Source organism: Colobus angolensis, unplaced genomic scaffold (genome assembly GCF_000951035.1).
Source record: "Colobus angolensis palliatus isolate OR3802 unplaced genomic scaffold, Cang.pa_1.0 Scaffold9, whole genome shotgun sequence".
NCBI lineage: Eukaryota > Metazoa > Chordata > Mammalia > Primates > Cercopithecidae > Colobus > Colobus angolensis.
The window spans coordinates 7549566-7564736 of NW_012122931.1; the positions used below are offsets into that span (position 1 = coordinate 7549566).

General features: G+C 57.5%; 3 protein-coding genes across 5 annotated transcripts in view; 1 reads left to right on the top strand and 2 right to left on the bottom strand.

Moving 5' to 3' along the window:
* Positions 1-2026, bottom strand: part of TTC16 (tetratricopeptide repeat domain 16) — a 16257-nt gene extending 14231 nt beyond the window's left edge. Inside the window, exons 1-4 of the mRNA XM_011931460.1 lie at positions 1982-2026; positions 1130-1302; positions 725-815; positions 371-514 (exon numbers count right to left, since the gene is read on the bottom strand). Of these exons, the coding sequence (XP_011786850.1) occupies positions 371-514; positions 725-815; positions 1130-1302; positions 1982-1999 (426 nt within the window). The 5' untranslated portion in view covers positions 2000-2026. The remainder of the gene's footprint in view (positions 1-370; positions 515-724; positions 816-1129; positions 1303-1981) is intronic.
* Positions 1-4645, top strand: part of PTRH1 (peptidyl-tRNA hydrolase 1 homolog (S. cerevisiae)) — an 11886-nt gene extending 7241 nt beyond the window's left edge. Inside the window, exons 2-6 of one of the 3 annotated variants that reach the window (XM_011931336.1) lie at positions 1187-2586; positions 2936-3155; positions 3436-3535; positions 3714-3759; positions 3856-4195. In XM_011931336.1, coding sequence (XP_011786726.1) covers positions 2449-2586; positions 2936-3155; positions 3436-3535; positions 3714-3759; positions 3856-4038 — 687 coding nt within the window. In that variant the 5' untranslated portion in view covers positions 1187-2448 and the 3' untranslated portion in view covers positions 4039-4195. Of the gene's footprint in view, positions 1-1186; positions 2587-2935; positions 3156-3435; positions 3536-3713; positions 3760-3855 lie in introns of those variants that run through there. The other 2 variants (XM_011931337.1, XM_011931338.1) reach the window with 2 other exon arrangements.
* Positions 4113-11613, bottom strand: LOC105504074 (chromosome unknown open reading frame, human C9orf117). Its single transcript, XM_011931335.1, has 9 exons — positions 11412-11613; positions 8869-9140; positions 7380-7533; positions 6633-6900; positions 6191-6321; positions 5784-5934; positions 5257-5423; positions 4926-5112; positions 4113-4304 (listed from the first exon to the last, which is right to left on the bottom strand). Exons 1-9 carry the CDS (start codon positions 11573-11575, stop codon positions 4233-4235), a joined length of 1566 nt encoding a protein of 521 aa, XP_011786725.1. The 5' UTR covers positions 11576-11613; the 3' UTR covers positions 4113-4232.
* Positions 11614-15171: the final 3558 nt, after the last annotated feature.

A 15171-nucleotide genomic window follows, 5' to 3' on the forward strand; every position in this document is an offset into this window, starting at 1 on the left:
CTCCAGCCTGGGCGACAGAGCAAGACTCTGTCTCAAAAACAATAATAATAATAAAATAAAAATAAGATATAAAATTCAGTTCTTTAGTCACACTTGCCACATGTCAAGGGCTCAACAGTTCCATGTGGCTGGTGGGTAGCATATTGGACACTGTCATTATGGCAGAAAGCCCGAATGGACAGTGCTGCCAAACTTGACTCAACCCTGGCAGTAAACCAGCCTTGAAGGTGAGAGGGACAGCAGGTGGGGACCCAGACACAGGGACAAGGAGGAATCCAAGGAGACGGGCCCAGGAGCCAGGAGAGCACCTGGAGGGAAAGCCAGTGGTATGAGGTGCGTGCCCTGCATGGGCCCGGGCAGCCCCAGGCACCTGTAGGTACAGCACAAAGGTGAGGCGCTCCAGGTGCTTGCAGTTGTCCTGCTGTAAGGAGTAGGCCCTTCGCAGGTTCTGGGCAGCCGAGGAGAAGTCACAGAGCTGGAGGTAGGCCTCGGCCCGCAAGGTGTAGAAGTCCACCTAAGGATGAGGGGACCCAGGCTGCTGGATCCTCCCCACCATCTGTCCCTGGAGGGTAGGGGAAAGTCTCTGCCCCCCACCCCCCGAGGGTTGACACCCAATTCCCATCAGGGACTTGGTGGCTGTGAGAGGAGGGATCTGGCAGGTGCAACAGGGAGGGAGGAAGCATGTTCCAGCAACTGCCTGTGCCCACCCAGGTCTGCCTCTCACCAGCTGTGGGTCCAGGTGGAGCGCGCGGGAGAAGAACAGCACAGCTGTCTCCCAGTCTGCCTGCTCCAAGCACTGCTGGCCTCTGGAGTAGCTGTGGAGAAAGTGGGGACAGGCAGAGGGGTGGCCCTGACTTTGGACCAACCCAGGGCATACGGCTGGGGTGGAGGTTGTGGAAGGCAAGGGAGCTGGGTGGAGAGGCAGGAGTAGACAGAAGCCCAGGGAGGGCAGGCTGCTGTCCCTGGAGTCCAGCCAGGCCATCAGCCTCGTTTCCACTGAGGTGGAAGAGCCCCATTAGACAGTTGAGTTCACTGAGGCCCGAAAAGAGTAAGTGGCTCAAAGCTGCACGGTATGTGAATGGCTGTGTCGGGCCGGAATCTGGGAACCCAAAGCAAGGTCGTCACTCACTACTCCCTGACTTTGAGGGGCACTATTAACCCCGTGACCTTCGGCTTTACATCACAGATGCTTTGGAACACCTGGCTGGTTCCAAAGATGTGCTGCAGGATCCCTTTGGGGGCTGGAATCACCCATGGCTTCGGGATGTCCTGTGAGGGGCCCTGGTCAACCTTCAGGGCATCCTAGAACCGAAGGACAGCAAGCTGCGGCAGGCCCCCGAGATGACCCCCACCCACTGACACACTCGCCAGCATTGTGCAGGGAGGGAGGAGAGGCAGAAATGAGGCCTGAAGGAGGCACTCCCACTCGGGGGTCCGGTGGCGCTCCCAGTCCCATTCCCCTTAGGGCCGCGCCAACCTGTCCCTCTCCAGTCCTGCCCTTCTCCGTCTCCTATGGTCAAGGTCAGGGATCAGGGTCCTCACGCTTACACCACCATCTGCTCTCCCCCCGGGCCTTCCCAGCTCCCACTTCCGGCTACTGACACCCCAAGCTCTGATGTCTCCAGCTCAGGCCCGGTCCCAAGTCTCAGGCTTTGCGGGTCCTACAGCCCCTTGGGTACCCTTCAGGACCCTCACTCCAGCAGGCCACACTGAGCACGTCACCTGACTTCTGCCCCAGTCTCTCCCATCTTGGTGAGGTCACCTTCCCCACCAGCTACCCAAGCCAGAAACCTCTGTCCAAGCATCCGCCGAGCCTTACAAGGATCTCTCACATCCCTGGTTCTTGGCATGGTGGCCAGGGCCTTCCCTGAGTCGGAGTGCTGCCCCTGCCCCTCCCGGCCTTCACCCTTTCCTGTGAACCCAGCCTCGGTCTCTCTGCCTGGCCCTCTGCCTTTGCGTTAGTCTTCTCCCCAGTCCGCACCTCGTCCGAATCTGTCATGAGGCCCCTTCCAACTACCTCGCGGCCCAGGCCCCGACGTTGCTAGGCACCATCACCAGGACGCCCACAGGCCCCGCCCCTCTGGCCACGCCCCCGGGAACCAAGCTTTTTGAGCCGGAGGGAGGTAGAAAACTTTTATTAGCCGGGGAGGTTGAGGTCTACATCGGGGAAAGGACTTGCCAGATTTTCGCCGTGAGGCAGGGCCATAGCCAGGAGCATAACAAGGCTTCCGTCTCCCAACCGAAGGTCAAACAAAAGCTCCAAGCGTCCCACACAAACCCCTCAGGGACACTGTGACGCCGCGCCACTGAAAGCGCCTGGGCTCTCGGACTCGGCCACCGCCTCGCCGCTTCCGCCCCTCAGAACATGGCGGCCATGCAGCCCGGCTCGGATTGGACGTTGGCGGTCGACGCCAAACAAATGGCAACGCGATTGGCTGCTGCGGGGTGATGACGTCAGGGGGCGGTGTCCGGACCGGGAATGGGGGCAGCATGAGGCCACGCGGCTTTTTGGGCGCCCGACAGTGGCTGAGTGGAGCCATGAGCCGATGCGTTTTGGAGCCTCGGCCCCCGGGGAAGCGGTGGATGGTGAGTGGCGTGGGGCGGCGACGTAGGGGCTCCCGGTCCCTAGCTTCAGTTCGGCCATTATGTCCCAGGAGCCGAGTGCCCCCAAATTGCTGCTCTGTTTTCTTAACTGGTGGGTCCGGTGCTCGACGGGCTCCAAACTTCCAGAAGCTCCGTTCCTGCACTAGGGCGCCCTGCCTGCCCAGCCTTCTGGAGTTCTCGGGGGTCAGGTTTCTGGGCCCTTTCTTCGCGCCCCTTCCCCACTGCGGCGTTGCTCTGCGTTTCCGCTCGTCTGCTTTGGAGCCCACGGGACGCTGTGAGATCGGGGGCGGCGAGAGTTGTTGGGCCTCAGTTTCCCTGGTGCCGCCCGCAGGTGGCTGGCCTGGGGAATCCCGGACTTCCCGGCACGCGACACAGCGTAGGCATGGCGGTGCTGGGGCAGCTGGCGCGGCGGCTGGGTGTGGCGGAGAGTTGGACGCGCGACCGGCACTGTGCCGCCGACCTCGCCCTGGCCCCGCTGGGGGATGCCCAACTGGTCCTGCTCCGGCCACGGCGGCTTATGAACGCCAACGGGCGCAGCGTAGCCCGGGCTGGTGAGTTGAGAGCGCCAGGGACGGGCGGGCCGGCCGAGGGGGTGGGGGTGAGGGTGGGGGTGCAGGGGCCAGAGCGGGACTGGCTGTGACAGATCCGCGGGTTCACCTCCAAGTACCTGTTGAGCTCCAGTTGCTGCATGGCCTTGGGTACTTGTAGGGGCCTCCGTTTCTTTATATGTGAAGTGGGATTGATTAGTTGTGGCCCCTCATCATGGGAGTCTGGACAGTGCTCCTCTGGGCAGATGGGCAGTAACCAGGGCTGCCGTTTCCCTGTGCTAAGCGGAGCTGTTTGGGCTGACTGCCGAGGAAGTCTACCTGGTGCATGATGAGCTGGACAAGCCCCTGGGGAGACTGGCTCTGAAGCTGGGGGGCAGTGCCAGGTGAGGTCCTGAGATGGTCAGGGTTGGGATAGGGCTTCAGGCCTCCCAGTTGGGGTGGAGTAGGGCTGCTGACCCAGTCTCCACAGGAAATGGGCTGCTCTGACCCAGCCGGGGCAGGGAGGGGTGGAAGGACAGTGCCCCAGGGAGGCACTAACTGCCCCTCCCATATCCCTTGAAGGGGCCACAATGGAGTCCGTTCCTGCATTAGCTGCCTCAACTCCAATGTGAGTCTACCCTTTTGTTGTGCAACTGGGTCGGGTGGGCCAGGGGTCCCCCAGCACCTCGCCAAAGCTTCCTGGGCCTCTCTGGCTCTCCCACAGGCAATGCCAAGGCTGCGGGTGGGCATCGGGCGCCCAACACACCCTGAGGCGGTACAGGCCCATGTGCTGGGCTGCTTCTCCCCTGCTGAGCAGGAGCTGCTGCCCCTGTTGCTGGATCGAGCCACCGACCTGATCTTGGACCACATTCGTGAGCGAAGCCAGGGGCCCTCATTGGGGCCGTGACACCAGTGGCCATGGCTGCCCGCCTGACTGTAGTACCCACCAACCCAGCCAGGGCCACAGAGCTGCCATGCCAGCCTTGGTATCTACTTTTTATACAACTGTCCTCTAGACTGTTCCAGGCTGCCTGCGGATTAAAGTGGGGGTGACTGTGACTGGACCAGTCCATTTCTGAAGTAGGTTCTTCTCTCTGTGTCCTATTTGGAATGTAGGAGAACTTCAGGAAGACTAAACGTTTTGAGTCTTTTTAGAGAAGCAGGGGCACGCATCTGTAAGATTAAAGATGCTGGCTTGGAGGCCGGGCGCAGTGGCTCAGGCCTGTAATCCAGCACTTTGGGAGGCCAAAGCTGGGGGATTGCTTGACTTCAGGAGTTCGAGACCAGCCTGGCCAACATGGTGAAACCCCATCTCTACTAAAAATACAAAAATTAGCCGGGCGTGGTGGCGCACGCCTGTAATCCCAGCTACTCGGGAGGCTGAGGCAGGAGAATCACTTGAACCCGGGAGGCGGAGGTTGCCGTGAGCTGAGACTGCCATGAGCCGAGATTGCAGCACTGCACTCCAGCCTGGGTGACAGAGTGAGACTCCGTCTCAAAAAAAAAAAAAAAAAGAGGCTGGCTTGGAAGCTGAGGCCTCTTCAGGGGGATCCCACTCTACTGGTGGGAGAGGGAACAACAGGGTCCAGCCAACCCCCCTCCCAGGGCATGTGTGGGCATGCCTTGGCCCACTGAGGCTGGGCCACCCCTTTCTTCAGCCCATTTTACAGATGGGAAGGCTCAGAGAGGTCTGGTTACATCCGCAGGACCACACAGCTGTGGCCTGGCAGAGCCTCAGTTTACTCCCAGGACTGGCTGCCACCTTGCTTTCCCTGGGGCCCCGAGCACCCTCACCTCAGGGCTGCTCTGTGCCCGGAAGGTCCCCACACGGGTGACAGATGACAGCAGCCTGAGGTCCTGGGGGTTGGGTGGGATGTGGGCCTGGCGAGGTACCAGGCCTAGATCCCCCGGCTGGTAGCGGGTGATGTCAGAGAGCTGCGGCAGCAGAGGCCCAGTCCTGGGCAGCTGGATGCTGGGCCGTCTGTGGGGAGGGCACCGAGGGTCACAGAGCCTTCGATGAGCCAGGTTTCTGGCCCAGGGTGAGCCGAGCACTGTCCCCATGGCTGCATGCCTTTGCCCTGCTCTCTCTGACCGCCTCTGAGGCCACACAGGGCCACTTGTTCACCTCTCCTTGGGTGGGCCATGGGACTGTGACTCCGGGTGGGGACAGACAGCCTTCTGGGGTCTCGGGACCACAGTGGAGCTGAGCATGACCAGCAGTTGCTGCAGCATCTCCTTGTGCCATGGCTGGAATGTCACGTCGAAGTCGCTGTCCTCTTCATCGGGGGGCATCTGTTGGTGAGGGTGGGATGGCAGCAGGCCCACAGTGGCCCCAGTACCCACCCTCCTCCAGGAACCTCCAACCTCATTGCCCGTTTCCACGAAGTTTTCCCTGTCTCTGGTGGGATACCCATTCTCCAGTCGGGAAGAATGAGGCCTGAGACCTTTCAGAGCCTCAGAGAAGGAATCCAGCTCCTTTAAGACCTTGGAGGGATCTTTGAAGGCCAGAATCAGCGAAGGACAGACTTTCCAGGAGGCTCTCAGGGAAAAGAGGGGCCTCTAATCCTGAGGCAGCCTCTTCTCTGCTAGCAGCTTACATCTTGGGCTCACTCCCCCGCCCCTTTGCGCCCTCCCTCCCTCCCTTCTGCTCACCTGCAGAATGTTCTGGAGGAAGGAGGTGGCCTGGACCAGGGCCGCCTCCAGGCTGGCCCGAACCTTCTGCTCATTAGCCAGTTCCTGCTGTAGCCGCTGCAAATCCCCCTGCTGCTGCCCCAGCTGCAAGCTCAGCTGGTCTCTCTGGCTCCTGGACCCCAACTGGGATGAGTCAACAGCCTTCCCCCTTCCCCAGGACTAGCGCCACTTGGGGCCAGGGGCCCTGCCATTTCTCTCCAAGCCCAGAGGGGCCCCCATCCAGCCCCAAGTCCTCAGCCTGTCTGGCAGGCTCCTCTAGAGAGGGGAAGTCACTGGCCTGGGTCGTGAGATCAGAAAGAGCTGGGCCGGAGCTTGGCCCCAGCCTGCACCTGCCACCCGCCGCCCACCCCTCTGCGGGCCATACGCACTTCAGTGCCTGGTTGTCCACCTGCAGCTGCAGGGATCTTTGCTCCAACTGGCTCAGCAGGAGGCGCAGCTCCTCAGCCTCCTTGGTGTCCTGCTGCTGCTCCTGGCATTTCTTGGTCAGCATGAGGATAATCTGCGGGTGTGGACAGGTGGCCATGCCCTCAGCCAGCCCTGTCCCCCAGTTGCGGACACAGCCAGGCCTCCCCTGCTCCCCCGTGCAGAGCGACCAGTGAGCTCTCCAGGACTGGGCTCTGCTTCCATAAGTTATGGGGGTTTTAAGTAAATACAATCCGGAGCTAGGCCCAGCGCCCTGCAGCCCCCACAGGAGGCCCAGTCCTCTCTCTGCTGCCTCCCTCCCTCCTGACTTGACTGTCCCTGCAGGGCCTCCAGGGCGGCCTCCTGCCTTGTATGCCAAATGCCCTGTACGGAGGCCTGCAGGCGCACCTTCTGGTGGCCTCTTTTGTGCCTGGCCATGACCTTCTGGGTGTTCTCCAGCAGCTCCAGCTGTTTGCACAGATTGTCCTGGCTTCCCTTGAGCTGCTCATTCTCCTGCAGCAGCTTCATGCCTTGCTGGGAGACCCTGGCCATCTGCAGGGTAAGGCCGTTGTTCTCTTGGATGGCCCGCTTCGTTGTCTCCCACATCCGGTTCGTGGTCACCTTGTGGAACTCACTGGCCACGAGGTTCACGCGTTGGATGATCTCTTTCCTCAGTCTGGCCAGAAAGGTGGGAGGGGAAGGGGTCAGACAGAGCAGGCACAAGCCCTGGGCACGCCCCTTTCCTCATGAGGTTCCCAGAGCATCTAGGGCTGTTAAACACCAGCATACTCTCTCCCAGGGAGGGTGGGGGCTATAGGCAGGAGGCTTTCCCTGTAGATCCTCTGGACCTTTGTAATTGGTACCATTTCATTGTACTCTCACCTATTAAGTAAACATGATTTAATCCCAGTATGTGGCAAAAGGAAGCCCTGGGAGTCTCCAATGCCAGCGTGAGGACTGCAGCTGGGAGCTTATTCCCTTTCTCCCACCCCTCCATAATCACCAGCTGGGATTCCAAGGAGTAGCAGGTTGTGGGGGCAGGGATCAGTTACCCCATCTAACCCCCCAGTTAGAAGCTGGGGCCTGAAGACTAGGATGTTCGTGGTCCCAGGGATGAAGGCTCCAAAGGCCCCAGAGGGTGCCCCGCTTGCCCACCTGTCCTTGTCCAGCACCGACTTCTTCTCCAGGTTGTACGCATAGTCCCTGAACTCATTCTCCTGCTTCCGCACCTGCTCCTCCAGCAACATAAACTTGTCCGTGACCTCCTCTTTCTGCAGCCGGAACTCCTCCAGGGCTGCCAGCTTCCCCCCTGGCCATCACAGGGCACAAGGCCCAATAAGGGGCTGCCTCAGAGGACAGGGCCTGGCGAGGACCTTAAAGATGCCCCTTAGGTCCCTGTCCCTTCCTGTGTGCCCTTTGCGGTCTCAGTGGGGCAGGTCTACCATCCCCCACCTACACTGCCTGGCCCTGTCACCTTTACTGCCTTCATCTGGGTTGCCCTCCCTCCACCTCTCCATGAATCTTAGGAAGCTTTGTTCAGGTTCCACCTCCTTCAGGAAGCCTTCCTTGATACTCTCATGAAAGTGACTGACAACAACAACTGTATTTTTTTTTTTTTTTTTGAGACAGAATCTTACTCTGTCACTCCGGCTAGAGTGCAGTGGTACAATCACAGCTCACTGCAGCCTCAACCTCCCAGGCTCAAGAGATCCTTCCACCTCAGCCTCCCAAGTAGCTGGGACTACATATGTGCACCACCACACCTGGCTAGAGTGCAGTGGTACAATCACAGCTCACTGCAGCCTCAACCTCCCAGGCTCAAGAGATCCTTCCACCTCAGCCTCCCAAGTAGCTGGGACTACATATGTGCACCACCACACCTGGCTAATTTTTGTATTTTTTTTTTTTTGGTAGAGATGGAGTCTCGCTATGTTGCCTAGGCTTGTCTCCAGCTCCTGCACTCAAGCAGTCCTCCCGCCTTGGCCTCCTAAAGCACAGAGTTTACAGGCGTAGGCCACCACGCCCAACCGGCAGCTGGACTGTATATATTCTCTGGGCTAGGTTCTAATGCCTTCCGACATTTGAGCCTCACAACCCTTGCCAACTGGGGGACCTTGGTCATGACACTTCACCTTTTGAGGTGCTTCCTTGTCTACAAACTGGTTGGGGTATGTTTCCAGCTTCGCAGGATTGCTGGGACAATTAAGGAAGACAGTGTGGGCCGGGCGCGGTGGCTCAAGCCTGTAATCCCAGCACTTTGGGAGGCCGAGACGGGTGGATCACGAGGTCAGGAGATCGAGACCATCCTGGCTAACACAGTGAAACCCCGTCTCTACTAAAAAATACAAAAAACTAGCTGGGCGAGGTGGCGGGCGCCTGTAGTCCCAGCTACTCGGGAGGCTGAGGCAGGAGAATGGCGTGAACCCGGCAGGCGGAGCTTGCAGTGAGCTGAGATCCGGCCACAGTACTCCAGCCTGGGCGACAGAGCGAGACTCTGCCTCAAAAAAAAAAAAAAAAAAAAAAAAAGGAAGACAGTGTGTGCCAAGCAGCACGTGGCTATTATCCCTGTTTCCCAGGTGAGAAACAGGGTCAGTGATAGAGCTGGGATGTGTGCTGCAGGCTTGCCAGCCAGTCCTCTCCTCACCAAGGATGATGTTCTCCGTGGTGAGCTGGTCCTTGGTTTCCTGGAACTCGTGGCGCACCTGGGCTAGCTGCGCCTCGAAGGCATCCTTCTCCATCTCCTTGGCTATCTGCAAGTTCTGGAGCTGCTCGTTGAGGTCTGTGATCTCATCTACCTGCTGGTTGAGCGTGCGCTTGAGGAAGGCCACAATCTCCTTCTTGTTATTGGCCAGCTGCTCGAACTCCTGGCGGAACAGCTTCTCCTGCACAGCCAGCTCATCCCACTTCCGCTGGTACCTGGGGCGGGGGCGGGGGTGGGGCTGTGGTCCAGGGGTCAAGCTGGGCAAGCCAGGCCTCCGGTGCAGCTGGGCCCACTCTCCTGGACCCCCTGTCCTGCAAAGGGACTTCTGAGATTCCTTGTGATCAGAATCCAGCCTCATCTCCCACTATGCCCCCGATCCGACAGTCATGACCACAGCCAATGCCTGTGCTTAGCATGTTATTTTCATTACATCACCAGAATGCAAACTCCATGAGGGCAGAGCCTTGTTATGTTCACAAGTATGTCCCCAACACCTGTGCCTGGCACATAGCAGGCATGCAGTGTGTTTGTTAAATCGTTACAACAACCTATAAGAATGTAGATACTATGATGATTTTATACTTATTTGACAGATGAGGAAACTGAGGCTCAGAAGGATAAAGGAACTCTGAATTTGTAAGTGGCAAAGCCAGGACTTGAACCTGAGTCAGTCTGACCCCCAGAATCAAGGCTCTTAGCCACAATGCCTGCTGCAGTCAGCCAGCTCTGCATCCCTCCATAACTCTTCCACACTTTCCAATCCCAAGTCTTTGTATCTGGCATCTCCCTTACCTCTTTCCATGCAGTAACCCTGGTGTTTTCTTCTCAGTGGACCCTTCTTGGCCCTGAGCCATATCTGTGGCCGTCTCTTTGGTGCTCTCCTGTAAGTTGGCCCTTGTCCCACTGGGTGGTCAAAACCTAAGAACATGTCCCTCTCCTTCACCTCTGTATTCTCAGGGCCTGGCAGACAGCTTGGCAAATAGTAAGCACCCAATAACTCTGTTAAATACATTTGCCTTGAATATATTCTACCTGATGTCTCAGCTCAAGGGAAGTTTGTGAATTTCAAGGGAAGTGTGTTAATTTTAATCAGTATCACATAACCAGTTTACTGGTTTTCAATAGAATAACCGAAGTTACTTGGAAAGTTTTTTTTGTTTTTTTTTTTACATTTTATTTATTTATCTATCTATTTATTTATTTATTTTTTGAGACGGAGTCTTGATCTGTCGCCCCAGTTGGAGTGCAGTGGCGCAATCTTGGCTTACTGCAACCTCCGCCTCCCGGGTTGAAGTGATTCTCCTGCCTCAGCCTCCTGGGTAGCTGGTATTACAGGCGCCTGCCACTACGCCTGGCTAATTTTTGTATTTTTAGTAGAGATGGGGCTTCACCATGTCGGTCAGGTTGGTCTCGAACTCCTGACCTCATGATCTGCCCACCTTGGCCTCCCAAAGTGGTGGGATTACAGGCGTGAGCCACCGCGCCTGGCCTGGAAAGTTGTTTTGCATCACAATTTAGTTGACCAACATCTTTCAAATAGTGACTGCACACAGAACATTTCAGGGGTGTGGGCTGAGAAAGAAGTCTTGCATAGAGGAGTCAGGAGGCCAGGGCTCCCATCCTGGTCCCTCCTCTTCCTGGGGGTGACTTCCCTTCTCTGAGCCTCAGTCTTCCCCATCTGTGCAATGGGGATGACATCAGACCTCTCTAGTAAGACTGCTGTGAGGACTCAGTGGGCACCAGCACGTGGCCTGCCTGGCACCACGAGGGACTCAGCATTAGCTGTGGTTACCTACAGCATCAGTCACCTGGGGAAGAGCTGCCGCCTACTGGTTTGTCTTTTAAGGTCACCCTGAGACTGGGGCTGGTGCCTCACAACTGGGAGGAAACTGGTTGTAACATAAGAAAATGATGGGCAGGTGAACATGGCTCTGAATGAAGAGTTAGAGGATCTCCCCCCACCACCATGTCACACACAAAACTGGCTCTAGAATAGAATGTCACATCCATGGAGGGGGAATCAACCTTCCCCACTTACATTTGGGGAAACTGAGGCCCAGCATGGAGAAACAACTGGGCTCATGTGCTGGGTGAGTCAGTGGGGCACAGGTGCCGCTGCCAGGAAGCGGAAGTGGGACCAGGGGGTCCACCCGCCTGCCAGAGGGCTGTTTCCACCCTTTCATAAAGCCTGTGATCCCACGGGACAGGAGTGAGGCAGGGGGAAGTGGGATTGCCGGGGGCAGGGCCACGAGTTAGCATCGTGGGCCCAGGGTTCTAGGAGCTGGGAAGGTGGGGAAATCCATTTACCCTTAAAATCTTGAAACCTCCCAAAGGTACGTATGAGGAAATGAAATGGGATGGGGTCTGGACATCCCAGGGGAGGTCAGAACACAGGCCTAAGGCCCCTTGGCCAAACCCACACGGGGGCCACCTGGGCATGGGCTTCTGACCCAGGGCACCGGACTCCTGCCTGCCAGCCCACGTACCGGGCCAGCCAGTCCTCCAGGTCTCGGATCTGGATGTGGTAGAACTCCTTCGTCTCCTTGTCCAGAGGCGGCTCCACGGCCACCACCGGCTCCTTCTTGCCGCCTTTCTTCTTCTTGACTTCAAGCTCCTTGCCTGCCTTGCTCACACTCTTTTTGGGAGCCATGGCTGATGGCCACCAGGGCTCCAGGCCCCAGGAAGAGGCCAGGTGGTTGCTAAGGAAGCTGGTCCTGTACATAGCAACAGGCCGAGGGAGTGAGGCTGGGCTTAAAGGGACCTTGCCCTGTTCCTGCTGGGTGCCAGTACCAGGTCCCACTCCAAGGCAGATGACATCACTGAGGGCCCAGGAGTCCCAGGCCACGGGAGGCAGGATGCCTGGCTCCCAGGGCAATTTTTTGGGCTTCTGGGGACACCCCTCTTTCCCCCACGTGGAAATAAGCGCCATGGGGAATGTTCATGTGGGACAGGGCCCTGGAAATCGCCATCCTGTCCTTTGTGCTGATCAGACACTAACCCCAGGCACACGAAGCCTGTTCTGCAGCTTTGGCCTGGGGTGACAGGGTCCTGTCGTGGGTGCAGTAGGGGGTCCAGCTGATGGGGCCCTGGCCGGCAGCTGGGTGCCTCTATGAGCTCCATCCCCAGGCCCGATCTCAGCCAGCCATGCCTGTGTTCCTCACCAGCCCAGGCACTCACCCCTGGGACAGTGGGCAGGTCCTTTCCATCCCTGTCGTCCCAGGGCTTGGCACTTAGCAAGAGATGGCTATAGCACCACCCTGAAAAACCCTGACAGTAGCCAAGGGGAATGGCAGTGGCACTTCAGCAAATGTGGTTTCTTGGAGCGACTAGGACTCTTGGGACGGGGCGGGGGGATGAGGAGAACTTGGGGGCACGGTGAGGGGTCAGAAGCACAGGGAGGTGGGGGCGTTTTTACTGTTGGTGATGAGAAAGGTCAGAGAAGTGATTGGTTGGTCAAAACTGGGCTCACATTTGGGCTCTGTCTGACCTCCAGTGGGTCCTTGGGCCAATGGCCTGAACCTTGCTCCGTGAAAGAGTTCGCAAGACCTCATCTGTAAAGTTGTAACAGTGCCCTGCGCAGGGATACGGTCCAGGGATGCTGGGGGCACTTAGTGAGGGCTGGCCCATGAAGCTCCCGCCCACTTTGTGTGATAGGCAGGCAGCTCCTGGAATTTCCAACAGCCCTGGACCCCACCTGTGGTGGTCTGCCCTTCCCAGGTGCCTGTTCCCTGCAGGCAGGGCAGCCCTGGGAGGGTAAAAATGTGACTGGCAGAGGGAAGAGACCCCCATACTTCTGCACAGGCCTCAGCCTGAGTGCACTCACCACAGTGAGGGAGCTCTGGCTGCCCAGGCCTTGGGGGGAGAGGAGGGGAGGCCTGGCCCAGTGCCCTTCCAGCCCAACGCGATGCCCCTGCTCCTGCTGGATATTGCCCCCTCCCCCACCTCAACAGCTGCTCCTGCAGAGCCTGGGTGGGCAAAAATTCCCACGGTGCTCCCAGCTGACTGGGGGCCTCCCTGTGCCTCCCCCATTTCTATTCTCTTTTCCCCAGGCCCATCGCAGGGGGTAGCTCTGAATTCCCAGCCTGATGGGGACCCACGGCCCCTCGGGCAGCCTGGAACCCACAGCGGGTGCCAGCTTGGACACCTGCCCTCCTCGCTTTCGTCAGCACCAGGATGGCTTTGTCAGCACCACGTGGCAAGAGGGATGAGCTAAACTTCTCGGCCAGCCTTCCAGGTGGAGGCAGGGAGGGGCACTGCAAGTTGGAGGGAGAGCACTTCCTGGGGTTTGCTTGGAGACTCTCCCCAAAGCTCCCTACTTTGGACCCTAGGCCGCTACTTGCCACAGGGGCACTGTCTCATTATCATTTGTGCAGCTGCCTTCCATAGTCTCCTGGGGACTGAGACTGATGGGCCCAGAGCTGCGGGAGCTGTGAGACACAAAGTCAGCAGCCCCGCAGGAGCTGGATCTTCCGAGGGGAGGCAGGCAGTGCACAAAGCCATGCAGACTGCAGCACCGGCCAAGGACAGTGGACAGTGACCTGGGGCACTGTCACCTCTGGGAGGCTTTGGAGGGAAGAAACCTAGGCCCGAGGGAGGCAGGGAGGCCAGGCATCATTAAACATGCCCCTGGCCAGGTGCACTGGTTCATGCCTATTATCCCAGCACTTTCAGAGGCCAAGGTAGGAGGATCACTTAAGGCCAGGAGTTCAAGACCAGCCTGGGCAATATAGCAAGACCCCCCCCATCTCTAAAAAAAAAAAAAAACAGGCATGGTGGCATACGCCTGTAGTCCCAGTTACTCAGGAGGCTGAGGTGGGAGGATTGCTTGAGCCCAGGAGTTCGAGGCTGCAGTGAGTTACAATCGTGCCACAGGGTCTCTGTTCACAACACCATCTGGTCTGAGTTAGGTACAGGCCAATAAAGGAGGTAGTTAATTTACAACAAGGTCAGTGATGGGGAGGGGAGTTCCGGTCTCCGGTCTTTCCTCGTCATTTACAGAACGGGAACAGTGGGGAAGAGGGTTAAGCTCCAGTCTAAGAGGCAGATCTGTAGAACAGGCTCTGTGACCCACATCACAGTCACATCTCTCTCAAGGCTTAAAGCGGTTTTGGGGTTCCAACAGCTTTTACATTTTTTTCTTTTTTTTTGAGACAGAGTCTCGTTCTGTTGCCCAAGCTGGAGTGCAGTGGTGCGATCTCGGCTCGCAATCTCTGCCTCCTGGGTTCAAGCGATTCTCCTGCCTCAGCCTCCCAAGTATCTGGGGACTACACACATGCGCCACCATACCTGGCTAATTTTTTAAATTTTTTTGGTGGAGATGGAGTTTCATCATGTTGCCCAGGGTGGTCTCAAACGCGTGACCTCAAGTGATCTGCCTGCCTTGGCCTCCCAGAGTGCTGGGATTACAGGCATGATCCACCGCACCCAGCCAGCTTTTAAATTTTACTTACTCTCACATGTTGGACACCCAGCTGGTATCAGATCATTGGTGTGAAAGTAACAAATACTTGGTGTTAGAAAAACACAATTTCTCCCCCTAACCCCCCAGCTCTGTGTCGTGGAAGTTTTACCTGGGGTGTTAGACTCTAGGCAGGTGTGGTCAAAAAGACAGAGGCTCTTCTCCCAGCTCCTAGTCTGGCTCTTCATTTCGCTGTGGGAGGGGAAGGCTGCTGGCCTTTCTTTACACAGCACTCACCCCTCCCTGCCCGTCCCTGTGTTGCAGAATCTCTATCGCAAGCAGGTACAGCAGACAGGACTTTCCCACAAGGCCCACCTGGAGCGTGGACGCTGTTCTCCAGGTGCCGCAGGTTGAGAGTGCTTGGGCCCTGCTGGCCCAACTCCAGCTAGCTCATAGCATAGAGGCTTTTTCACACCAGGCGGGGCCAGACCAGCTGAGAATATCAGTGGCTGCCACCCCCTGGTACCCACTTATAGAGCAGGGTGTGACTTAGGAAAAGTAGGTCCCTCCCCCAGTTTGGTGCCATTGCCCGTGGGTTTTTGCTTTGGGGGAAGAGGCAGGGGAAGAGAACAAAGAGCTCTGTCACTCTGCCGAGGGGACTTTGCTTCCGGTCACAGCTTTAAAAAATCCATGTCTAAAGGCTGACAAAATTACAATCGATCAGTTTAAATATCGTAATCGACACTTTCTTTCTCTTTCTTTCCCTCTTTCTCTCTTTCCCTCTCTTTCTCTCTCTCTCTTCTCTCTCTCTCCCTCCCTCCCTCCCTTCTTTCTTTCTCTTTCTCTTT

Bases quoted from the DNA above. Each gene is read 5' to 3' on its own strand.
- LOC105504074 (XM_011931335.1), bottom strand. From the start codon at position 11,575: ATGGCTCCCAAAAAGAGTGTGAGCAAGGCAGGCAAGGAGCTTGAAGTC. The intron at 7,534-8,868 runs GTGAGGAGAGGA...TGTGATGGCCAG, and splicing joins CACGGAGAACATCATCCTTG to GGGGGAAGCTGGCAGCCCTG. The intron at 6,901-7,379 runs GTGGGCAAGCGG...CTTTCTGGCCAG, and splicing joins TCGGTGCTGGACAAGGACAG to ACTGAGGAAAGAGATCATCC.